At 36.1% G+C, this 25,860-nt stretch overlaps 1 protein-coding gene across 3 annotated transcripts in view; it reads left to right on the forward strand.

The window, feature by feature from the left end:
- USP14 (ubiquitin specific peptidase 14) overlaps positions 1–25,860 on the forward strand; it is a 54,646-nt gene that overhangs the window by 20,102 nt on the left and 8,684 nt on the right. For 2 of the 3 annotated variants that reach the window (XM_090285756.1, XM_090285757.1), the window contains 8 exons: positions 13,036–13,094; positions 16,432–16,562; positions 17,958–18,038; positions 18,374–18,459; positions 19,134–19,248; positions 22,455–22,520; positions 22,676–22,768; positions 24,304–24,432. In XM_090285756.1, coding sequence (XP_090141882.1) covers positions 13,036–13,094; positions 16,432–16,562; positions 17,958–18,038; positions 18,374–18,459; positions 19,134–19,248; positions 22,455–22,520; positions 22,676–22,768; positions 24,304–24,432 — 760 coding nt within the window. The remainder of the gene's footprint in view (positions 1–13,035; positions 13,095–16,431; positions 16,563–17,957; positions 18,039–18,373; positions 18,460–19,133; positions 19,249–22,454; positions 22,521–22,675; positions 22,769–24,303; positions 24,433–25,860) is intronic. The other variant, XM_090285758.1, reaches the window with a different exon arrangement.

Genomic DNA, 25,860 nt, shown 5'->3' on the forward strand with positions numbered 1-25,860 from the left:
GTGCTCTTTTTTATAACTTCCTGTCAAAATATTTGGATATGGGTCCTGTTTTTATTTTTTTGAGACTTTAAAATATTCTTATTTAAAGTTTCTCTTTTCCTTTAACTCAGTTATCTTTGGATGTAAAGAATGATCTTCCTTTATTTGTTTGAAGATTATGTACTTATTTTATGTAACAATATTCTCTTCCTCATGTCCTGATTGTAAATTATCTGAATGAGTAACTTGCTGGAGCAGCTCCCTGCTCTACAGGGTGGCTAGTTGGGAAGGACTTGCCTAACTTCCAAGACTTCTTTCATCTGGGATACCTTATAGCCTTTATTTGAAGGAGAGCTCTCTTTTATGTATAGGAGTTATTTCTCTAAGTTTGTATAAGCAGAGGGGATTTGATCCTGATTCTGTTTTCTTGAAACCAAATGATGTATTTTTTTTGAATTCTAAGTTTTCACAGGGGTGGAAGACCTTGTGCTCGTTAACTTAATCGCTACAAGATAACATAAATGGCGTTGTATGTCATGGGACAAATGGTACTCACTGATAAAATAGGAATGAAATAAGAGAAAAAATTACCAGAAAGGTGTTCTACAACTGGAAGTGCTGAAGTTTATTCTCAGATAGGGTTTTTATTTGGTAGGTTCTAGAGAGCAGGATGTAGAAATGATGAAGGGTAGAAAGGTAGTGCATTCAACAGAATTAGACTGGATTGGCTGAAGAGATAGTGAAAGCCAAGAATTATAGCTACAGGTAAAATCTGGTTTGCCCGATGCTACCCATCAGTGGAACCTCATTGTAGTGTGGGAGTTAAATTTAGAACCTAAAGTATAAAGTGCATATAATAAAAATTACCCTTGAAAATTCTTTAAGTTACTCATAAAAGACAGTGTCACTTGGCCATATTTTTGTCTTAATTGGAGACAGGCAAGCCAACTAAAACAAATTTTTTTTAAATTTATTGTTTTTATTGAGAGAGAAACATCAATTTTGTTGTTTCACCCATCCATGCATTTATTGGTTGATGCTTGTATGTGCCCTGACCAGGGATTGAACCTGCAACCTTGGTGTATTGAGAGGATGCTCTAATCAACCTAGCTACTCTGCCAGAGCTCTGGCAAGCCAACTCTTGATCAGTACAACATAGTCAGTTTTTCCATTAGCAATTATTAGATTGCCATTTTACTTTAATTTTCAAAATATGTATAGGAGTGATCTTTTCTTGATATAATTTACTCATAAAATTGGCTGGATCCATGCTTTTTTTTTTTTTTTTTTGCATTTCAAATATATATTTTCTGTGTCTTTTTGGACCTGCATTTCCCCTCTTTTATTTGTTATATTTGTTTTTTTCTCCTTTGATTATCTTGTATGTTTATGTATTTTATTTTTCCCAGAATGAGCTATTAGATTTATTGACTCAGTTATTTCAATTGTCTGATTCATTCTGCTTTTATTATTATTATTTTTTGATTAATTTCGTCTGTTTTCCTTATGTTTGTTTTATTGGTTTTTAACTTCTTAAGTTGCATTCTTGGGTCATTTATTTATACGTATATAGTAATGAAAGTATTTAATTTTGAGGTTTTGCTGTTGTTTTCTATTTATTAGATATTATCAGATATTTTTTAAAAAACACTATAAAATCTCTTATCTCTTACTGTTGGCCCAGTGTTTGATATTAGTTACTTATAATTCCATAAAAGTATACAAATGAATTATCCTGGAATGAACACATCCATGTAACCAGCACAGATAAACACAAACCTGTCAGCAGTCCCCAAATTTCCTCACCCTATCCCTTTCTAATCACTACCCCAGCCTTCTTTCAACAAAGTTGTTAATACTAACCTGTCTTATTTTGACTATTTTGAACTCTTTGTGAACAGAAACATACAGATTGTATTTATTTGGGTTTGGATCATGATTTTTTGTTTATCCATGTTCTGTGTATGTGTAGTTGTAGTTCATCTATGTTCGTGCTATATATAGTATACCATTTATACATACACTACTGTGAGAAATGCTCACAATAAAAACCGGGACTCAGGACTTGAGCAGCACAGCGAGGCTTTTATTCACGAGTCTGCAGAGTCAGGTGCACCCTCACCCAGGAGAATGTGAGCGCCAAAAGAGGGAGTTGGCTGCTTTTATCCCTAATGCATCTAAAGCCCCCCTCCCTCTCCCTTTCCTTTCCCATTTCTCCATGCTGGATACTCCTGAGTTACAATCTATAGTGTTCATCTAAAAGCCCCTATTGTGACTTGTGAATATGCTAATGCTGTCAACTCCCTTCTCAGAGATCCTCTAATTACATTTGCTCTTCGTTATTAATGACTTTCTACTGGTTTGGGAGTCACTATGTCCTTATTTCTTACACAACCAATGAGCCACACCAGCCAGGGCCCTCTTTAATTATTTAACAGTTTTTCTTTGTAAAGTTCATTCTTAATGTTATTTGGCTATTTGATGTTTTTATCTTAAATTAGGAAGTGTATGTTTTGTGATATTGAGAGATTTTTAGGGAATTGGTAAGAGAGACTCTGGGTCCTTCGAAGTGGATGAAGAAACCACTCAGACACTCTACATCTGAGGAAGAAGGAAAGGAGGGGGTTTTCTCTAGTGGAAAATCGCCCTTGTTTCTTTATTAGCTAGGGTTTTTATCCACTTTCCACATTCGGAAGTACATAAGGAAAGTATGCAGCCCTTCCCCAAATAGTTGGGAGTGAAAGGGAAATGCAGACCAATACAGGGTTGAAACATCCAGGTATTTTACACAAGGTCAAAAGCATTTCCTCTAACTTAATCGTTTTGTTCTTCGCATTTTACTGGCAAGGATTTGAGGCTGTACAGAGAAAAACAGAGCAGGTTCCCTTTTCCTTAAAAGCCACTTTGTATTTCTAGTCTATCTTTAAAATCCCCAGAGAGTGGGATTCAAAGCAGGCCTAGAAGACAACCTGCCGGCTAAGGGCCCGGGTGGGGGTGGGGGCGGCTCTGCACAGCGGTCAAAGTCTTTTAAACCAAACCTGTCTGCTTCCCACATCTCCCCAAGCCTGTCTGTCCCCCACAGAATGGTATTAAATTACCTGTGATTTTTCTGTTCTCAGTAACTTGAAAAAGATGGATAATTCATTAATGTAGTTTTTGCTATAAATGTAGAAATAGTTACTCATGTTACCCAATAACTAGAAGCAAAATTCAGTAATAATAGCAGTTATGTAATTATGTGAATATATCTGCTCTATTAGTACTTCATTTTATTATCAAAAGTGCTTTTGAAAAACCTGCTATACTGTTTGACAGGGAAACTATTATGATATCTTTTCTTAAATGAATATACATGAGGTCTGCACAAAAGGTATCCAGTCATGTAATATGAAAAATAGAGACATTTATTGACAGATACAAGATACAAGAAAGATTGTACATAGGACAATGACGCCTCAGTCCCTTTCAAAGTAGGCACCTTGGGACCTCACACAGTTCTCCCAATCGCTATCAGCTGCTCATCGTATTTTCCTGAATCTCATCAACGGTCTGAAACCTCTTCCCTTTCAAAGGTGATTTTAGTTTTGGAAAAAGCCAGAAGTTGCAGGGTGCCAAATCTGGACTGTAGTGGGACTCAGTCACCTGGGTGATTTGATGTTTCACCAAAAAACCCTGCACGAGATGCGTTACACGAGTGGGCACATTGTCATGATGAAGCTGCCAATCACCAAGTGCCCATAACTATGACCTTCTGAATCATCCAAATAATTTCTGCAGAGGACTGTTCAAGCTTAACACAAAATTCGATGTGGATTTGTTGCTCTACTCGCTCAGTCATTTTGAATGCGATGGCCACACAGTACATGTGCTCACTCAGTGTCCTTTACCGCTCACACTGACTGGTACAATGAAGTTGTCATTTTTCAAACATGCACATTCCAGTCCACTCCCCTTGGCTGCCAGGTTACATTTGTGTCTTGCAAACTGTTCTTGTTATGTTAACGATGGAATGGCTGGACTTTTTCCTGACACCTTGTATAATTTAGACATGAATTATTGTATATTGAAAATTTAAAAACAACTTAGTTGCAGTAACTTCCAACAGATCTAAATAAATGAAAAAAAGAAAAACAACTCCAGTTGAATATAATTTAACAACATTTTCTGTGACTTTTTTAAATCATTTTTTTAATTGGTACTCTATTACAGTTGTTTATATTTTTTTCCCTTTTGCCCTGATCCACCTGCTCTACCCCCAGCTTCTGCAGTGAATTTCCACACTGTTATCCATGTCTGTGGGTCATTCATACATGTTCTTTGACTAGTCCCTTCCCCATTTTTCCATTGTTATCCTCCTCCTCTCCCTTTTGTTCACTGTCAGTCTGTTCCATGTTTCCATAACTGTGATTCTATTTTGTTCATTAGTTTATTTTGTTCATTAGATTCCTCTTATAGGTGAGATCATATGGTATTTGTCTTTCTCTGACTGGCTTACTTCACTTAGCATAACATTCTCCAGTTCCATACATGCTGTTGGAAAAGATAGGCATTCTTTCTGCTGTGTAGTATTCCATTGTGTAAATTACCACAGTTTTTTGATCCACTCCTTGACTGATGGGCACTTATGCTGTTTCCAGCACTTGGCTATTGTACTGTATATAGTGCTGCTGTGAACATAGGGGTGCATAGGTTCTTTAGAATTGGTGATTAGAGATTCTTAGGGTATATACTGAGCTGCAGAATTGCTGGGTCAAAAGGCAGTGCCATTTTTAATTTTTTGAGGAAATTCCATGCTGTTTTCCACAGTGGCTGCACCAGTCTTCATTCCCACCAACAGTGTACTAGGGTTCCCTTTCTCCACATCCTTGCCAGCATTTGTTTGTTGATTTATTAATGTTGGCCATTCTGACAGGTTGAGGTGATATCTCATTGTGGTTTTAACATCCACCTCTCTGATGGCTAGTGATGTTGAGCATCTTTTCATATGTCTATGGGCCAGTTGTCTGTCCTTACTGGAGATGTGTTTATTCAGGTTCTTTGCCCATTTTTTAATTGGGTTGTTTGTCTTCCTGGTGTTGAGTCTTATGTGTTCTTTATATATTTTGGAGATCAAACCCTTGTCCAAGGTATCATTGGCAAGATATGTTCTCCCATATGGTCAGTTCCCTTTTCATTTTGATGATGGTTTCTTTAGACGTGCAGAAGCTTTTTAGTTTTTTGTTGTCCCATTTATATATATTTTCCTTTATTTCCCTTGCCCTAGGGGATATGTTGGCAAATATATTGCTATGTAGGATATCTGAGATTTTACTGCCTATGTTTTCCTCTAGGACTTTTTTGGTGTCACGGCTTACGTTTAAGTCTTTTATCCATCTTGAGTTTATTCTGGTGCATGGTGTAAGTTGATGGTGTAGTTTCATTTATTTGCCCGTACCAGTCCAGTTCTCCCAACACCATTTATTGAAGAGGCTATTTTTGCCCCATTGTATGCTCCTGCCCCCTTTGTCAAATATTAATTGACCATAGAGATCTGGGTTTATTTCTGGACTCTCTATTCTGTTCCATTGATCTATGTTTTGTTCTTATGCCAGCACCAGACTGTTTTGATTACAGTGGTCTTGTATTATAGTTTGATATCAGGTATTGTGATTCCTCCTACTTTGTTCTTCTATCTCAAGATTGCTGAGGCTGTTTGGGGTCATTTTTGGTTCCATTACCTTTTTGAAATAATTGTTCTAGGTCTGTGAAATATGAAATAGGAATGCAATAGAAATTGCGTTGAATCCGTAGATTGCTTTGGGTAGTATGGACATTTTAAGGATGTTAATTTTTTCAATCCATGAACATGGTATATGCTTCCATTTATTTGAAATCTTCCTTAATTTCTTTCTTCAGTGTTCTGTAATTTTCCGAGTACAGGTCTTTTTACCTCCTTGGTTAAGTTTATTCCTAGTACTTAAGTTTTCTTGTTGCTATAGTTCATGGAATTTTTTTCCTAGTTTCTCTTTCTGATATTTCATTTTTGGTGTACAAAAATGCCATTGATTTCTGATTATTGATTTTCCATCCCGCTATTTTGCCAAATTCACTTAATAGGCTGAGTAGTTTTTTGGTGGAGACTACAGGGTTTTCTACATTCACCATTATGTCCTGTGCAAATGACAGTTTTCCTCCTTTCCAATTTGGATGTCTTTTATTTCCTCTTCTGTCTGATCACTGTAGCTGGAACTTCCAGTACTATGTTAAATAAGAGTGGTGAAAGCAGACATTCTTGTTTTATTCCTGATCTTAAGGGGAAAGCTTTTAGTTTTTGTCTGTTGAGTATGATGTTGGTTGTAGGTTTCTCGTATATGGCCTTTATTATCTTTTCTTTTTCTTTTTTAATCTTGAGGTATGCTCCCTCTGTTCCCACTTTGTTGAGGGTTTTTATCATAAATGGGTCCTAGATTTTATCAAATGCTTTTTCAGCATCTATTGATAATATGTGATTTTTTACTTTCATTTTGTTTATGTGGTGTATTATGTTTATTGATTTCTGAATATTGTACTATCCTTGAATCCCTAAGATGAATCCCACTTCATCATGGAGTATGACCTTTTTAATGTTGCTGAATCCAGAGTGCCAATATTTTGTTGAGGATTTTAGCGTCTATGTTCATCAGAGATATTGCCCTGTAGTATTTTTTCTTTGTTGTGTCTTTACCTGGTGTTGGAATTAGGATGATAGTGGCCTCATAAAAAGTTTGGGAGTCTTCCCTCTTCTTGGATTTTTTGGAGTAGTTTGAGAGGAATAGGAGTTAGTTCTTCCTTAAATGTTTGGTAAAATTTACCTGTGAAGCCGTCTGGTGCGGGGCTTTTGTGTGCTGGGAGTTTTTTGATTATTGCTTCAATTTCACTAGTGGTTATCAGTCTATTCAGGCTTTCTACTGCTGCTTGATTCAATTATGGAAGATTGTATGTTTCTAGAAACTTGTCCATTTCACGCAGGTTGTCCAATTTCTTGGCATATAGTTGTTCGTAGTAATTTCTTACAATTCTTTGTATTTCTCTAGCGTGGTTGTATCTTCTCATCTTTCGTTTCTGATTTTATTTATTTGGGGCTTCTTTTTATTGATGAGTCTGGTTAAAGGTTTGACATTTTGTTTATCTTTGCGAAGAACCAGCTTCTGGATTTATTGATCCTTTGAATTGTTCTTTTAGTCTCCATGTCATTTAATTTTGCTCTGATCTTGATTATTTCCTCCCTTCTGCCCTCTCTGGGCTTTGTTTGTTGTTGTTCTAGTTCTTTTAAGTTGTTTATTTGAAAATTTTCTACCTTTAGGTAGGCCTGTATTGCTATGAACTTCCCTCTTAGTACTGCCTTTGCTGTGTCCCATAGGTTTTGGGCTGTTGTGTGTTCATTTTCATTTGTTTCCAGAAACTTTTATTTCTTCCTTCATCTGATTGTTGATTCATTCATTATGTAATACATGTTATTCAGTCCCCATGTATTTGACTTCGAGTTTTTTTCCTTGAGGTTGGTTTCTAGTTTCAATCCATTGTGATCTGAGCACATGCTTGATATGATTTCAGTTTCTTGAGTTTGTTGAGACTTGTGTGTGTCCTACCATGTGGTCTGTCCTTGAAAATGTTGTTCATGTGCATTTGAAAAGAATGTATATTTGGCTCTTTGGGGTGAAAGGTTCTGTATATATCAATTAAGTCAATTTGATCTAGAGTATTTTTCAGTACCACAGTATAGTTGTTGGTTCACTCTTTGTTTGGAAGATCTACCCAATGTTGACAGATGTTAAAATCCCCTAAGATGACTGTGTTGTTGTCAGTATTTTTCTTGAAGACCTCCTATATTTTCTTTATATATTTAGGTGCACTTATGTTGGGTACATATATATTTACAAAGGTTATATTGTCCTTTTGAATTACTCCCTTAAGTATTATGTAGTGACCTTTTTTGTCCCTTTTTATAGTGTTTGTTTTGGAGTCTAAGTTTTGTCTGACATAAGTGTTGCTACCCCATCTTTCTTTTCATGTTCATTTGTTTGGAATATTTTCTTTTCCATCCCTTCATTTTCAACCTGTGTAGATATTTTGTTCAGAGGTGGATCTCTTGTAGACCACATATATGCAGGTTGTGTTTTTTTATCCATTCAGCTACCCTATGTCTTTTGATTGGAGCATTTCATCCATTTAAGTTTAAGGTTATTCGTGATAGGTACTTATTCATTGCCATTTTTACGATACCTGTGCCCCCCCCGCCCTTCTCTCGTTCTTCTCCTTTATATAGTTGTCCCTTTAGTGTCTCTTGCAGTGCTGGTTTGGTGGAGATGTACTCTTTTAGCCTTCTTTGGTCTGGGAACCTCTTTATTTCACCTTCCATTTTAAATGAGAGCCTTGCTGGCTATTCTGGGTTATAGGTCCTTGCTTTTCATTACTTAGAATATTTCATGTGAGTCCATTCTGGCTTGTAATATTTCTGTTAAAAAGCAGCTGATAGTCTTATTGGAGCTCCCTTGTATGTTACTAGCTGTTTCTCCCTTGCTGCCTTTAAGGTTCTCTCTTTGTCTCTAAAATTTGCCATTTTAATTATGATTTATTTTGTAGTAGGCCTCTTTGGGTTCATCTTGATTGGACCCTCTGTGCTTCCTGGACTTGCATGACTTTTCTCTTACCACATTAGTGAAGTTTTCTGCCATTATATTTTTCAAACAGGTTTTCTCTCCCTTACTCCTTTTCTTTCTGGTCTTCTGGGATGCAAATGTTGCTATGTTTCATGTTGTCCTGAAGCTCCCCTAAACTATCCCCGTTCTTTTCGAGTCATTTTTTCGTTTTATTGCTCTGACTGGGTACTATTTCTTTCTACCTTGTCTTCCATCTCGCTGTTTCGGTCCTTGGCTTCATCTAGCCTGTTTTTAATTCCTTCTAGTGTATTTTCAATATTGTATTCTTCATTTCTTCCTGGGTCTTATTCATAGTTTCTGTGTCCTTTTTCATGCTGCTGTCGTTCCCACTAAGTTCCTTGTAACTCCCATAAAGATCCTCGTAGTTTCCACTGAGTTTCTTGAGTATCCTTATAACCATCATTTTGAATTCTATGTCTGATCGATTGCCTGCCTCAATTGCATTGAACTCTTTCTGGGGATTCCTCCTTTCCTTTCCGTTTGGGGTTATTTCCTTGTCTCCCCATTTTGGGTTACTCTTTTCTTGTTTTGGTGTCTCAGGTTGCTTTGCTTTGCTTGCCTGTCTTTGTGGGGTGTTCTTCTGTGGGAAGAGTTTGTGGGATTAAGTGCTTCAGCTTCTTTGATCTCCTGATCTGTGTGCTCTAGGGTTACCCTTTATTCAGTTTGTATGGGCTGTCTTGTACTTGATTATTGAAGGCTCATTGATTGATGGCTTTAATTATTGATGAGTCATATGTTGTTGGGTTCTCCCGTCTTGCTGGCTGACTGGGAGTCTCCACTCCTGCCATATCTTGTATGCTGTTGTTGTACAGGTGCTGGTTAACAAGGCAGTTCTACCCAGAAAAACCTGTGCCAGCAAAAATAACCCCCTACCACATCAGCAATATCAACAGCAATTGAGCAAAGATTAATAAAGGTGGAGAGGGATTAAGAATATTATAATAGGAAAAAGGGAATATGAGATGACTAAAGGAGAGAAAATTATTTTGAGTGGGAAGAGGAAGGAGAAATAGTAAGAGTAGGAAATAGAAATAGTGAAGAAAGAGGGTAAATAAAATTTAAATTGTAAGTTAAACAGAAAAGAGTGATGGCAAAATGGAGTAGGAAAAGGAAAAAGAGAATAATAAGAGGTTTGAAATAAAATTTAAAAAGTAGTGAACCAAAGGGCACAAAATTGCAGAGAAACCACAACAGGGTCAATAACAATGTCAGCTTAGCAAAGATTAATAAAGGTGGAAAGAGAATAAAAATATTATATGAAAGAAACAAGAATATGAAATGTCTACAGTAAGGAAAAATGATTTTGAGGGTATAGAGGGAGGAGAAATAATGAGAGTAAGGAATAGAATCCAGGCTAAGAACAGGGAAAAATAAAATTGCAAATCAGATAAGCAAGGGCAGGAGGAAGGCAAAATGAAGTAAGATGGGGAGAGTAACCTATGAGATTTGAAATGAAAAAATATAGTGAACAAATGAGAATACAGTTGAAGAAGAACAGCAATAACTAATAATCCACACCAAACAAGCCACACTGTATAAAGGTGGAAAGAAAATAAGTATATTATAAGAAGGGGGAAAAAGAACGAGAACTCACTAAAGGGAAAAAGAATGATTTTGAGATGATGATTTTGAGAGGAAGGAATAGGAAAAAGGTGTAGCATTAGGGAAAATAAGATTTACAATGAAAAGGGAAGGAAAAGGACAAAATGGAATAAGATAAGGGACTGGTACAGTGTGAGAGTTGAAATAAGAGTAAAAATAATTTTAAAATTGATATAAAAATAATATGTAAAAGGCAGAGAATAGTGAATTAGTTGGAATACAGTTGATGCAACAAAGAAGTCTTAAAAGGCTATGTAAAAGAAAAAAAATAATGCAAATTCTGAAGAGGAACGAGGTGGAATTATTTTCAGCAGAGGTTGATGTTCACCTTCTGACGTCTCTTTCTCCATCTGCCTCTGTTTTTTTTTTTTTTTTTTTACCAGCTCAAGGTCCTGGGGTGGGTGGTCCAACTTCTGGCTGCACCTACTGTATCACCTTCACCTGCCTGTAGAGGGATGAAGGTGGGACCCCTGAGTCTCCCCTGGGAGGCACTGTTCAGTCTTCTGGGAAAATTGTGGGTGTGCCCCTTGCCCCTGCACCTCCTGTCTTGGTCTGTTCCAGTTTGTTTCCAGTAATGTATAGTTTCTGATGAGTAGCTATGTAAGAGGGTCAGCTCTTTCCTTCTTGGTGCTGAGGGCAGCTCTGTGTAGGAGTGGAGACTGGGCAGGGCCCTGAGTCCCTCTTTTTGCACTGATTTCTGATCTCCCTGTGTTGCTGGCCTCAGTGGAGTGGCACCCTAGGAACCAGTGTATTTTGTCTCCCTGAGAGTAGTTTAAAATGGGCTCTTTAGTCATTTCTCTTTCTGTTTTTCTCCTGTGGATTTGCACCCTGCAGGGGATTCTTGAGCCTCTCCTGAGTGTGATCCTGCAGGATGTGTGGGCTGGGTGCATCCTTCCCTTCTAGGAGGTTCCATCTCCCCTTGGGGTCTGGCTGTAATTAATGTCAGGTGCTCCACTTCCTGCCTGCTTAGTTCCCAGCCTACTGCCCTCACAACAGACAGAGTCCTGAACTCTCCACTCTGCGGAGCCTCCCCTGTCAGCTGCACCAGCCTGGGGCCAAGAAATCCCCTTGTTGTGCATCTTTCTGCTTTCTCTGCCTAGCTGCACTGAGTGGGAGCAAACAGTGCCCTTAAGCCTTTCCCCTTGCTGGCAGGGCAGCTGCACATGGGGTCCCTGCCCAGCACTCCTCAGCTCCCACTGCAGCACTGAGTCACTGTCCGGCTTTCATTACACACCACCTCTTAAAAAAGTCAAGAGTCCCACAGTCACGGCTAGTCTTGTCCTGTCACTGCCCGGCCCAGAGACAGATAGAATCCTTCTCTCTCACTGACACTCTTCCAATTGGCGTTAGCCTGGATCTCCCCAGCTTTGTGTATCCAAGTCACTTCTGGCCTGGGTCTGGGCATTCTTTGCCCAGGAGGGGAGGGAGCTGCAGAGCTGTGATCTGACCACGCTCTCCGTGGCTGGCACCTTCCATGGGGTATTTCCCCTTCCAGCTATAAAATCTCCTTACCATCCATTGTAAAGTGTCCTCTGTACTTCCTGGCTTCCAAACTTCATATCAGCTAAGTTCTGTTGAATGATCAGTTTATTTTTCAGAAGTTTAGCTAAGTATCTGTGTTGAGGACAAGAGTAAGTGGACTCAGCTTCCACTTGGCCACCATCTCTCATTTTCTACTAACATAGCACAGAATTTTTGTTTTTTGGTTTCTTTTTAATTGAAATTTAATCTACATATAGTGAAATGCATGTATCTTCAGTGTTCAGAGTGATACATTTTGACAAATACAAATTCTCTGTAACTCTTCTTATAATCAAATTATAGAACATTTCCACCATCCCAGAAAGTTGTCTTGTACCTTTTCCAGTCAGTCCTCATTCCCTCCCACTGCCCAAATGCCCAAGATGCTATTGATCTCTTATAGTTTTGTGGATTCTAAAATTTAAATTGTACAGAATGTACTTGATTTCTTGGCTTGGCTTAGTTCACTCAGTATAGTTTTTGAGATTCATCCACGTTATTGACTCTTTATCAGTACTGATTGCTCCACATTCTTGCCAGTCTTGGGTGCTATCACTCATTTTCATTTTAGTGGGAATGTAATACGTAAGCATAGTTTTGATCATAGTAAATATGCACTCCCTCTCCTACCCCCAATGTTTGAGTATTACCTGAATGATGATTTCTGATCTTTTGTCATAAGACATTATATTAGTAAATACTGTGTTTTGAATATTTCCTTTGGATGGCCAGTCCTTTGTATTATTGTAAATTAACTGAGAATCATAAAGCTGAAAGTGCATTTAGAAATTATTTAATAGAAATCCCTCATTTTATAGATCAGCAAACTGACTTCAAATTTAAATGACTAGTTAGTTTTGAATGTAGGTGAACTGATTTTGATTTAATGTTTTTGATCTAATGCCTTTTTTCTTCATTATTTTTGAAGTTGTATTTTATTTTCTTTGTAATGGACAGTTAATCTGTACTTTTTGTTTTACTCTGTTTTCAGAAAATGTTTGGTACAGGTGAGTTAGACAAGGGGAAGGAATTTTAAGTGGCTTCATTTATTTAATTTCCCTTTTCTTTAGCACTCCATTTTTTGCCCTTATGCTTAAAGAAATAAGACCAGAAGACTTGAAAATAGAAAGGTGGGAGAAATTCTGAGAAACTTGCAGCTGAGGATGTCATAATAAGTTCTTTTAATTTGTTTCTTCTCATTTGAGCTTCAGAATTTATTGAATCCTATTATTTAATCCTGCCTTAATGTCCCTAGGTATGCTGGTGCCTTGAGAGCTTCAGGGGAAATGGCTTCAGCACAGTATATTACTGCAGGTAAGTGTCTTAAAAATATGTACTTTTCAGGAGAGAGTATAGTATTCAGTGAATGTTATTTTTCACTCATAGTTTGTTAGTTACCTTTCAATTTACGAAATCTCTTTTGTAACACATCACTTCATTAAAATTGGACTGTATACTGTCAACTACTTGGGACTTACTTTAGTATCCAAATTATAAACCCAGTGATGTGTGTCCTTTTTGAAAAATAGTATTTGGGTTAAATTACAATTTCGACTTTAGGTTCTATTAGTAAAATATATCTTTGGGGATATCCGGAGATAGGCTTTATTATAGTTGATGAAGTCATTAATAAAAGAGAGTCTAGTGGGTATTAGTATAAGGAAGTGGTATGTGAGGAATAAGGTGAAATAGAAATAGTTAAAGGATAGAAATAACTTATTTCTTCATTACATGAAACCATGTATCCCCCTGTCTCATTTTGGGACAGTCGGGCAAAATGAGTACCCTCTTCAGTCATGGGGCTAGCTTGATAGGGGTTTTACAGGTGTGGTCTTTTTTTTTTTTTTGGTAGCAGCTTTATTGAGATATTCATATACCATACAATTCACTCATTTAAATTGTACAATTCATTGTTTTTTAGTATATTCATGGAGTTGTGCAGCCATCACCAAAAACAATTTCAGAATATTTTCAGCACTCCAAAAAGAAACTATAACTTTTAGCAGTCACCTTGTTTTCCCTTCACCACTCCCAGCCCCAGGCAACCACTAATCAGCTGTCAGCCTCTATAGATTTGTCTATTCTGGACTTTTGGTATAAATGTGTTTTGGTATACAATATGTGGTCTTTTTGACTGGCTTCTTTTCACTTAGAATGTTTTCAGGCTTCAACCAAATTATAGCATTACCAGTACTTCATTCCTTTTTATTGCTCAATAAGATTCTACTGATTAGATACACCATATTTCATTTATCCTTTCATCATTGAAAGACATTTGGGTGGTTTCTACTTTTCGGCTATTATAAGTATTGCTGAACATTCTGTGTACAAGTCTGTGTGGACATATGTTGTCATTTCTCTTGGGTAAGTCTAAGAGGAATTGCTGAGTTATATGGTAACTATATTTAACCTTTTGAGGAACTGCCAGGCTATTTTCCAAAGCAGCGGCATCATTTTACATTCCTTTCAGTATACATGAGGGTTCCAGTGTCTCTGTATTCTTGATATCTCAGTAAGGCTTGATGGTTTTTGTCCTTGATAATAGCCATTCTAGGAATCTGAAGTAGTATCTTACTGTGGTCAACCATTAATTTTTAATACTACAAACAGTAAGTTTCTTTGTGTCACTTGGAATTAGAGATTTCCTCTAACCTTTTTCCCTAAAAATAGATTTATTTTTTTGAAATGAAGTTTTTAATGAGAAAATGTGATCACTTATATCTAGTTCATTTGATTCCTTGTGTATCTTTAACTCAGAATTTTCAAAAACTTCTCCAATGTTATATAGAAGCTTGTATTGATGGGATGAAAAATTCTGTTCTTTACTTTTTGCTTCTTGACTTTTTAAACTTTTTTATTTTATTATTTTACACATTTTTTTAAAGGTTGATTTTTAGAAAGAGGAGGGGGAGGAAGAGAGAATGCATAGATTGTATCTATGAATTCATTGGTTGCTTCTTGTTTGTGCCCCGACCAGACATCAAGCCCACAACCTTGGTGAATTGGAATGAGGCTTTAAGAAACTGAGCTACCTGGCCAGAACTAAACTTTTATTTTGAACTAAATTTAAATTTACAGTGAAGTTCCAAGATTTCACCAATTATGATTTTTTTTTGTCACTCTGGTTCATCATTCTCTATAATGCATATTCTTTTTTTCTGAACAATTTGAGAGTAAGTTGCACACATTGTGTCTTTTATTTCTAAATAATTAAGTATGTATTTCCTAAGAATTAGGACATTCGTAACCAAAGGACAATTTTTAAAATTTCGGAATTTAACACTGATACAGTACTCTAAAATATAGATGTTATTTATTTATTTTTAGTCCTTACCTGAGGACAAATGTTATTTAAATTTTGATAATTCACCCAATATTGTTCATTGTAAAGTTGCTTTTCTTTTTTGCTTTAGGAGCCAGTTTTAAGATCACAGATTGCATTTAGTTTTTGCCATGTCTCATTAGTCTCTCTCTTTTTTTTTTATTGTTGTTCTTTTACAGTTGTCCCAAATTTTCCACCATGCCATGCCCTCCACCCTGCTCCAACAGTCAGTCCCCACCCTGTTGTCCATGCCCATCACTCCTTTATACTTGTTCCTTGATTAGACCTTTCCCCTTCTTTCCCCCCTTTTCCCCCTCCCCTCTGGTCATTAGTCTGTTAATATATAGTGTGTTCTTGACCTTTTTTAAAACTAATGAAATACTTTGAGATGCTCTGTTCATGGTATATATTAAATAATCTTAAACCATTTTTGAGTATTGTGCACTTGAAAATATTACTGTAATTTAGGCAATTTAGGCTTTTATATTTTACAAATAATTAGCTCAGTGATGTTTATATTTCAGCCTTCCAAAAATATTTTATAAACATTGTGCTTAGTTGATTTATTCAGGAACATTTTATTGAGCACTTGCTGTGTGCTGAAATGTAGTATTTTCTGGGTTTCAGTCTGTAAAACAGTAATAGATAGCATTTCCCATTTTAATTAACAGGACAGGTCAAGATAAGCTAGATTAGAGTTTTGTTGTACATGAAATAGGGCAAGATGTGATAGCTAGGAAATCAGCAAAGGAAAAATGTTCTCACCTCTGGAAGGCAGGGCTGAGTCCATGACAATGGGATTTGTGATATTGACTGGGAATAAACAGAGGGCAAATTAGTTTTGTTTCTTAGCTCTTTGGTAGAATCAGGAAATATGTTTAAAGAGCCAGGTTTCAGTATTCTGGAGTTCAGAAGATGGGAACCAAGTAAAGGAAAGTGGATTGGGAATGGTGCCCTGATGACCTGATAATAGCAGAGTGGCAGAGCAGTAACATTATACCTGTTTGATCTCTAGACAGAAGTTCTATATTCTTTATATTGAATGAGTATATACCCTGCTTTGTTTGAGGTGACAGTGGCTGGAAAAGAGAGAAGGTCAGGGCTCAGAAGATGTTTATAGCTAGTGATTGCATTATAAAGTCTGGTGAGTTCCTTACGATTTAAATACACATGTTTTTGTTATTAGGAATCTAACAATTAAAAAAGGAATAGATGTATATAAAAAGTCATCAAACAGTTTTTTGTTTATAGTAATTGAGATTTAATTTATAGTAGCATGTGCTAAATATGCCACTGTTTTACTAAGGTACTGTTTGCTTTGTTTTTAAGCCCTTAGAGATTTGTTTGATTCCATGGATAAAACTTCTTCTAGTATTCCACCAATTATTCTACTGCAGTTTTTGCACATGGCTTTTCCACAGTTTGCAGAGAAGGGCGAACAAGGACAGTATCTTCAACAGGTAATCAGGGCAAGGTTTTTGGTTTTCATTTTGTAAATGTAAAACTTAGGTTTTCTATATTTACCATACTTAATTGGAGTATATTTGGAAATACAAATATTAGTCTTCTCTAGTTCAAACCACTATTATGTCTTGCCTGGAGTGGTGCAAGTAGTCTGTTAACTGATCACCTTGCTCTGCTTTTGTTTCTTTGCAGTGTTTCTCTAATAGCCCTCAGACTCCCTTTAAAATGTAAATAAGATTATGTTGGTCCCTGTTCAGTACTTTCTAGTGTTTTTCTAATCCTAAATAATTTAAATCCTAAATAATCCTAAATAATCTAAGCCTCTGGCTACCTTTCTGAACTCGTCATGTGCTACTGTCCTCCTTGTTCACTTCTCTCCAGGTACTGGCTTACTTACTATTTTTTAAACCCTCTAGAATTTTGTTTCTGCAGGGCCTTCGCTTTTTTTATTTTTGTTTTTATTTTGGAAGTACATTTATTATAGCTGGGGATAGTGAAACAAGGAAGGGTCCAGGATAGAAGAAGCAACAGGAGAGCCTGCCTAGGTGGGGCTGCTTTGGCTCTCTAGAGACATAGGAAAGAAGTCAGCCATGGCAGGGCTGCTGTCAGCTTACTGGAATGTCAGAGCAAAGGGGACCTTGGAGTCAGGTTCAGGGGTCAGCGCAGGATGAGCTGCCATTGCCCATTGCTCCCCTGGTTGCAAGTCTTGTGGGGACCCTTAGAATTTAGGAGAAAGAAAGTTCACATGGACAGGAGACTTGAGTGGGCGTGCCCCAAGGAGGGCACCTAGGGTCTTTGCTCTTGTTCCTTTGGCTCTCAGTGCATGACTTTCCTCCTTACCCTCAGGTCTCATGGCTCAAATGTTGAGGCTCAGAGAGGCTCTCCTTGATTATCTTATTGAAATAGCACACTTTTTCTTCCCCCAATTGCTCTTTGTTCCCATATTGCTTTTTTTCCCCCTTTATTACCCTTCTCTTTACTTGAATTTATGTTATATTTTGTTTATCTAGGTTTCCCATTAAGACTTTTTCTATTTTGTTTACTCTTATGTGTTCCTAGTGTCCTTAACAGTGTTTAGCATAATCAGGACCTCTGTAAACATTGCTCTCTTTTTTAAAATTGAATTTATTGGGGTGACATTGGCTAATAAAATTATATACGTTTCAAGTATGCAGTTCTACCATAAAAACATCTCTTGAATAAATGGAAAAACTTTTGGAATTTCTTTGTTGTTTTGAATATCATAAAAGATCAACACAGGCTTAATATCTTTAAAGAAAAAAATTAGCTTGCTTCTCCTTCCCTAAGGACACTAATTATTTTGGAAGGATTCTATAGACCAAACACTGTCACAGCCAGGATTATTTACTGTGTCATTTTTAAAATTACAGGATGCTAATGAATGTTGGGTACAAATGATGCGAGTATTGCAACAGAAATTGGAAGCTATAGAGGATGATTCTGTTAAAGAGGTAATTGAAATATATTTGTCATTGTTGGTTTACATTATATTGAAATAAGTTCATCTTAATAGACGTGTACTTGCATACTTTAGATGTTTAGTCTGTAGTTGGAATTTGAAAGCTTGCATTTGACATTTGAATTTAATGTATTTTTATTAAACCTAATTGATATTATTGAGCATCTGTAGTTTTTCATAATTTTTTTGAACAGTAGAAGGATTTTTCAGAAAGGGATTACATTTTGAAAAGCGTAAATATGTTTTGTGAAATTGGGTTGTATGGGAGGAAATACACATTAATAACCACATAATGTAAAATAGGAATTTTTATTTTAATTTTTGCAGACAGATTCTTCATCTGCATCAGCAGTGATACCTTCTAAAAAGAAAAGTTTAATTGATCAGTTCTTTGGAGTTGAGTTTGAAACTACGTATCCTTATGAGCCAAGATATGTATAAACTACTCATAACTTATTAGATGTGTATGAAGTGAATTGGTATAAATAGTGTTGACTGATTGGAATGGTGGGTGGTATGAAGAAAAATTCTTCGTAGGTTTTTTTGTCTAAAAAATATGGAAATTAAAGGTTTGGAAAAATATACCCATTAGAGTGATCTTGAAACTTAGATAAGGCTATACTTTAAGGATATTTATTATTTTTTCCTAAGAACATCTTAATGAAGATTAATTTGCCTCATAGAGAATTAATTTTTAATTGTATGGAATGGAGTGCATCAGTTATGTAAATGAGATTGAACCAATTCATTAAGCATGAATTTAGGAAAGTAGTATTTTCTAGGTGATGGATAGAAACTTATGAAAGATTTCTCTTTATATATCTTTGGGTTATTAAGACCATTTTAAGACTGTATAAATAACATATTTGTTTAATGTTTATCCTTTTTCATGCATTCATTGCTCAGTATTGTTGGTAAGTGAATGAGCATTTTAAAATATGTTCAAATAAATCTATATTGGAAGACCAAAGTGTTTTAAATACTAATGAATGAATGCTATTAATTTTAATAGCATTAGGATAGCTTATTCAAGATTATGTAATAAATTGAATTCCTGTTAGCATATTCCTTATCTTACTTCACAAAGCATGAAATGTACAGAATCTGAAGAAGAAGAAGCCACTAAAGGAAAGGAAAGTCAGCTTCAGCTTAGCTGTTTTATCAATCAAGAAGTGAAGTATCTTTTTACAGGACTTAAATTGGTAAGAAAAATTAGAGTTGTTCCACTTAATTTGTGGATTCCATATTTGCAAATGCACCTACTTGAAAATTTATTTGTAACCCAACATCAATACTTGTGGTGTTTTCATGGTCATTTGAAAATATGCTTAGTGTGGCAAAAATTTTATTTTATTTTTTATTTTTATCCTCACCTGAGGATGATATCCTTTTTGATTTTTAGAAGGAGAGAAAGGGGACTGAGGTGGGAGTGGAGAGGGGGAGAGACAGAAAAAAGAAAGAAGAAAAGGGAAAGAAAGAAAGATGTGAGAGAAACATTGATTGGTTGCCTCCCATAATCAAACCTGAAACCTAAGTATGTGCCCTGACCGGAAATTGAACCTGCAGCCTTTTGGTGTATAGGATGATGCTTCATCAACAGAGCCACGTGGTCAGGGCTAGTGTGGCAAAATTTTGAGTCGTCTGGCACACAGTATCTCGCCTGAGGTCTAGTAAGTTGATGCTCTGACTTTTTGTTACAGCTCTCATACTATAAACTAGTGTCCTTTTTTGCAGTCATTTTATAGTGTCACATTTTTGTATTTTTGTGCTTGCTGATTTTACGGTTTAACATGGCCTTCAGATAAAGTGCTGAAGTGCTATCTGAAGTTTTAAGTGCAAGGAGAAAATTAATTTTCTTAGATAAGTTTTGTTCAGGGATATTTCAGTGTAGTTGCATGTAAATACCATATTAATAAATAACAAATTATGAGGTATAAATTGGGATTGTAATGTGCAGATCAGGCCATATAGTCATTCTGTCTTCCATTGCACTAGAATTGCAGTTGAGGCTCTAGAACTTAAGTGACTTAATTTGGTTTATGGCAGAGCCAGATCTAGAACTTGCTTCTCTCATTTTCACTTAGTACTGTTTGCTTAGGGTCATACTAAAGAATGCACTATAGTGAGCAGATTGATAAAATATAATGAATATGCTTGCCACCATATAAATTTGATGTGATTTGGGGAATATGCACATCCTTTTGAAGGACAGGCAGTGAATTGGGGCAGGAATTACATTCATATACAGGGTAATTTGTAGCCTGAGGAGTAGAAAGACAGACATCATCATTAAGATATGTATAATGACCAAAGGCTTTCCCTCATTGGCTAGATTAACAGGGTTTTTATGGTATGATTTTTCTCAAATTGAACAATAGTTGATTGGTTCTGGAAGGCTTTTATACATCAAGCATAAAGAACAAGGATTTCCTCCATTCTCTTCACTTTTCTCTAATATGAATATTTTTATAAACCATAAGTAGAGGAATACCATAAAAGTCTATCGTATATTATGTAAAATGCAGTACAGACTCTCAGAATCTGAGTCACATTTGGGTCATAATTAAAAAACTTTAAACACTATATATTCCAGTGAATTCACACCAGTGTAAAGTTTTTGATGCCTTCTGATGCCTTTTAAAATTAAACCATAGTCCTTACTGGTGTGGCTCAGTTGGTTGGTCTTTATTCTGTAAAGCAAAAAGTCACCAGGTTGATTCCTGGTCAAGACATATGCCTGGGTTGCGGGTTTGGTCCCAGGTCAGGGCACATACGAGAGGCAACTGATTGATGTTTCTCACGTCAATGTTTCTCTCCATCTCTTTCTCCTTTCCTTCCCCTCTCTCTGAAAATAAGTAAAATATTTTTTAAAAGAACTAAACCATATCTAAAAATAAAAGTCTTCTCACATTGTCTTTATTCAGATTATTTCTCAGTGGTATAAATCCACTGATGTACGAGGTCTGTCCAGAAAGTATCCAGCCATGTACTATGACAGGTAGAGGCATTTATTGAAGACAGTAAAAGAAACATTGTACATAGAATAATGATGCCTCAGGCCCTTTCAAAATAGGCACCTTGGAACCTCACACAGTTTTGCCATTGTCTCTTCCACTGTTCAAAACACTGCAAAATCCTTTGTTGGAATTGTCATCAGCTGCCCTGTCGTATTTTCCTGAATGTCATTGAGGGGCTGAACTCTCTTCCCTTTCAGAGGCGATTTTAGTTTTGGGAAAAGCCAAAAGTCACAGGGCGCCCACTCTGGGCTGTAGGGGGAGCTCAGTCACTTGGGTGATTTGATATTTCACCACACAGCTCTGCATGAGATGTGATATGTGAGTGGTGCATTGTGATAAAGCTGCCAATTACCAGTTTCCCATAGCAGCTGCCTTTTTTGTTGAATTGCAGTTCTCAACCAATGAATAACATTGAGGTAGTACTCCTTATTAATTATTTGGCCTGGAGGGGTGTACTCGTGATAGACAACACCTTCTCAATCAAAAAACACAGTTAACATGGTCTAGATCTTGCTGCAACTTTGCCACACCTTCCTCGGGCATGGAGATCCAGGCGACTTCCAGGGTGACTGGGTCTGTGTTTCCAGATCGTGGCCATAGACCCATGATTCATCTCTGGTTATGGCCTTCTTGAGGAAGTCTGGTTCATTGATAGCGGTTTGAATCAAGTCATTAGCACTGCACCATAATGTCCCTGCTGCTCTGGTAGCAGAAACCATGGAAAGAATTTTGCCACGACACATCTCATGCCAAGAAGATCTTGCATCAAAATCTTGGACACAACAGTTTTTGGAATGCCCAGATCAGCTTCTAGCTCTCACACTCTCAGTTGCCAATCTTTGTTGATTGCAGCCCGTACATGTTCAGCATTCTCAGGTGTTCTACTTGTTGCAGGCCTTCCAGAATGTGGATCACTTTCAACAGTTTCTCGACCATCTTTGAAGCATTTGTGCCACACTTTTATTTGCACTGCACTCAGTGCATCATCCCCAAAAGCCTTCTGAATCATCTGAATACTTTCCGTGGAAGAATGTTCAAGCTTAAGGCAAAATTTGATGTAGATCTGTTGTTCTGCTCACTTAGTTATTTTGGATGCAACTCTCACACAGTACACATGCTCACTCAATGGTGTCTACGAGTCCCGCTGACTAGTACAGTGAAGTCATCATTGTTCACACATGTGCATTCCAGTCCACTCTCCTTGGCTGCCAGGTTACATACATGTTGCGCAAACCCTCCTCGTTATATTAACAGTGACTGGATGTTTTCTGGACAGACCTTGTACGTTGTCTATTAAGTAGTGCTAATTTTTAAAAGAATTAAACGTGTGATTCTATATAGTGGAAAATTTTTTAAACTAACATTTGATCTTCTATTATGTACCTTTTAAGCGACTACAGGAAGAAATTACCAAACAGTCTCCAACATTGCAAAGAAATGCTTTGTACATCAAATCAGTAAGTTGTGCATTGTTTTTGAAGTTGAATTCCATTTTGTTAGAAGTTTTTCAGTTAATTAATGTTGCACAGTCTTTGTTTTTACCAAACCAAGGAATTAAAAACTTGTGTGCTATTTTCAGGTAATAGGATTTCTTTGTATTTTCTCTCCTCAGTCCAAGATAAGCCGGCTGCCAGCTTACTTGACTATTCAGATGGTTCGATTTTTTTATAAAGAAAAAGAATCTGTGAATGCTAAAGTGCTTAAGGTTAGTAATGAACTTTTTAATTTTTTACATTTATTGATTTTTAGAGAGAGAAAAACAATGATTTGTTGTTCCACTTACATATGCATTCATTGGTTGATTCTTGTATATACCCTGACCAGGGATCTGCTACCTTGGTGTATTGGGATGTTGTTCTAACCAGTTTGAACTACCCGGCTAAGGCAGTAATGAACTTTTTAGTGTAATAAAAAATTATTATTTTTTTTAAGACAATCCCTAAGTTACAGTAGGTTTTTTATTCTTTTAGGCATAGTTAAATTTTCTTTGAAATACTGTAAATAGAAAAGTTATTAACATTATACTAGTGCTTGTTAACCAAGATGTATATTGGAATTATCTATTCTTTTTTTTAAAAAAATTATATACATGCCTGGCTTCTCTAGGTTTTGATTAAGTGGGACCTGAGGTAGTACATTTTGGAAAAGATTTCCAGATAATTTTGATGGGTATCCTCTAGTCCCCAGAAACACTGGCTAAACTCCAGAGATACTGATGTAGCAGGTTTAAGGATGGCGGTGGGGTAGGGTGTAGTGCAGTATAATGCCCTGTGCTCTGTTCTAGGTGGTTTTTTCTTCCAGGTGAAAAGAGCGTTAAATTATTGGAACTCATTAAAGAGTACTTAAATTGTAGTCAGTTAATGTAGGAGTCAGCGTTATGATTTAGCTGTTTTATTAAACTGTAGCTTTGCTACATATCTGGCATCCCTGGTCCTTGGAAAAGGTATATATAGTTCTAGCCTACTGAGCTGAACTTCATAATATGTTTTCAGATATACTTAGTGTTATATTAGAAGGTTAACTGTAGTTGAAGTATCTACTAGTGTTAACTTCATATATTAATATTAGTTATTGAACTATGTCACTATTGTTTCTGTATAAAATTATATTTCACATTACAGTCAAAAGTGACCCAATATTTGTAAGTTGACTCCATTGCTGGTTTTAGGCTCCATTATTTTCACAGCCACTGGTCTAATATTTCTAAAATGCTTCTTTGTCATATAAATTATGGTAATTGCTCTGTGGTCAGTTTCATGGGTTGAAGTGTTTAATGAAAAAAAGTTTTAAAACTTTCTTACCTTAAAGTTAGGACCAGATTGAAAATAGCACTATGATGTTTCCAACTGCATAGATTTCTAAGTGATTCACAGATTTCATTTTCAACTTAATTTTGAATTACGAAGACATTACTTCAAAAGTGTGACAGAGCCCTGGCTGGTGCAGTTCAATGGATGAGTGTTGGCCTGTGAACTGAAAGGTTGCCAGTTTGATTCCCAGTCATGGCACATGCCTGGGTTTTGGACCAGGTCTCCAGGTGGGGGCATGTGAAAGACAGCTGATTAATATATCATATCTGTCACACATCAATGTTTCTCTGCCTCTCTTTTCTCCCTTCCTTCCCAAATGTCTAAAAATGAATAAATAAAATCTTTTAAAAAATTAATAATAAAAGTGTGATAGATATTTAAAATTACCTTTGTAAGTCTGTTTACACATTTTTCTTTGACTTGTATCTAGGATGTTAAATTTCCTCTTATGTTGGATATGTATGAACTATGTACACCAGAACTTCAAGAGAAAATGATCTCTTTTCGATCAAAATTCAAGGATCTGGAAGATAAAAAAGTGAATCAGCAGACAAAGACAGTAGGTTCTTATTGCTGATTTTTTAATCTCAACATCTTAATATTCAATCTTCAACAGTTACTTTGTATTGTTCATCTGTTTTGAAAATGGATGAACCTATATTTTATTTAGCTCATAAACAAATCCAACATATTGGTACAAACCTTTAACGTTTTAGTTGTACTTTAGCTTAAGAAAAAGAACTCTAGTATGGTAAGGGTCCTGTATATTAGAATAAGCCTAATATTTTCTTTTCTCTTATCATCTGCACCTCATGTTCATTTTCTATTTATCTCTTCAAAGCACCTCACATGAAATCTTGCTTAGTATTATCAGTGTATTTTATTATTTTCCTTGGAAGGCATGGAGTTACCTCCATTTTTTAGATGGAAGTGGTAGTACAGAATATTGATTCATTTATGACCACTGAGACAGCTAAGTTGTGTCTTTTAATAAGTGTTGCTGGTGTTCCTGTAACTCCTAACATTATAACCTTATCAACTTTATATTTAACAGATTATATTATTTTGAGTTCAGATAAAGTATAACCAAATTATTATATGTTGATTTTTTTTGAAAATGAAAAAGATTTCCTGGTAAAGATTTTCAGTGTGGTATTATAATTATCAAATTTTAAATTCTTCTGCTGATTACCGTTTGTGTGTATATAAAGCAATTTTTAAAAATTAAACTTTTCTGAGATAATCGTAGAATCATAATTATAAGAAATAAGTCACATGCAGTTCTAAGAAATAACACAAAGAGATCTTGAGTACCTTTAACCCATTTTCCCCTAGTGGTAACATCTTGCAAAAGTATAATTACAATATCACAACCAGAATATTAACACCGATGCAGTCTAGATACAGCCTGTTTCTATCACCACAAAGATCATGCTGCCCCTTTGCAGTCAAACCCACTTAACTTTTGCTCCTGCCCTCTCCTTAATTCCTAGCAACCACTACCTGTTCTCCATTTCTATAATTTTGTCATTTCAAGAAAGTTATATAAATGGAATCATACATTATGTAATCTTTGGGGTTGACCTTTCTCACTCAGCATAATTCTCTGAGATTAATCCAGGTTGTTTCATATGGCAGTAGTTCCTTTTTTATTGCTGAATAGTATTCCATGTGGACATGGATATACCACAGTTTGCTTAACCATTCACCCATTGAAGGGCAGCTGGATTGTTTCCAGTTTTTATCGTTTATGAATAAATCTGCTATAGCATTGATATACCAGTTATACTGTAAACCTAAATTTCATTTATTTGGAATAAATACCCAAGAATGTAATTTCTAGATTGCATGGTAGTTATATACTTAGTTTTTAAAGAAATTGTCAAATGTTTTTTATAGTGGCTGTATCAGTTTAGGTTTTTATCACCAGTTTATGATTAATCCCCCTTTTTTGCATTGAATTTGGTAGTGTCACTTTATTTTAGCC

This window comes from Furipterus horrens, unplaced genomic scaffold (genome assembly GCF_987537825.1).
Source record: "Furipterus horrens unplaced genomic scaffold, mFurHor1.1.pri manual_scaffold_8, whole genome shotgun sequence".
NCBI classification, from domain to species: Eukaryota; Metazoa; Chordata; class Mammalia; order Chiroptera; family Furipteridae; genus Furipterus; species Furipterus horrens.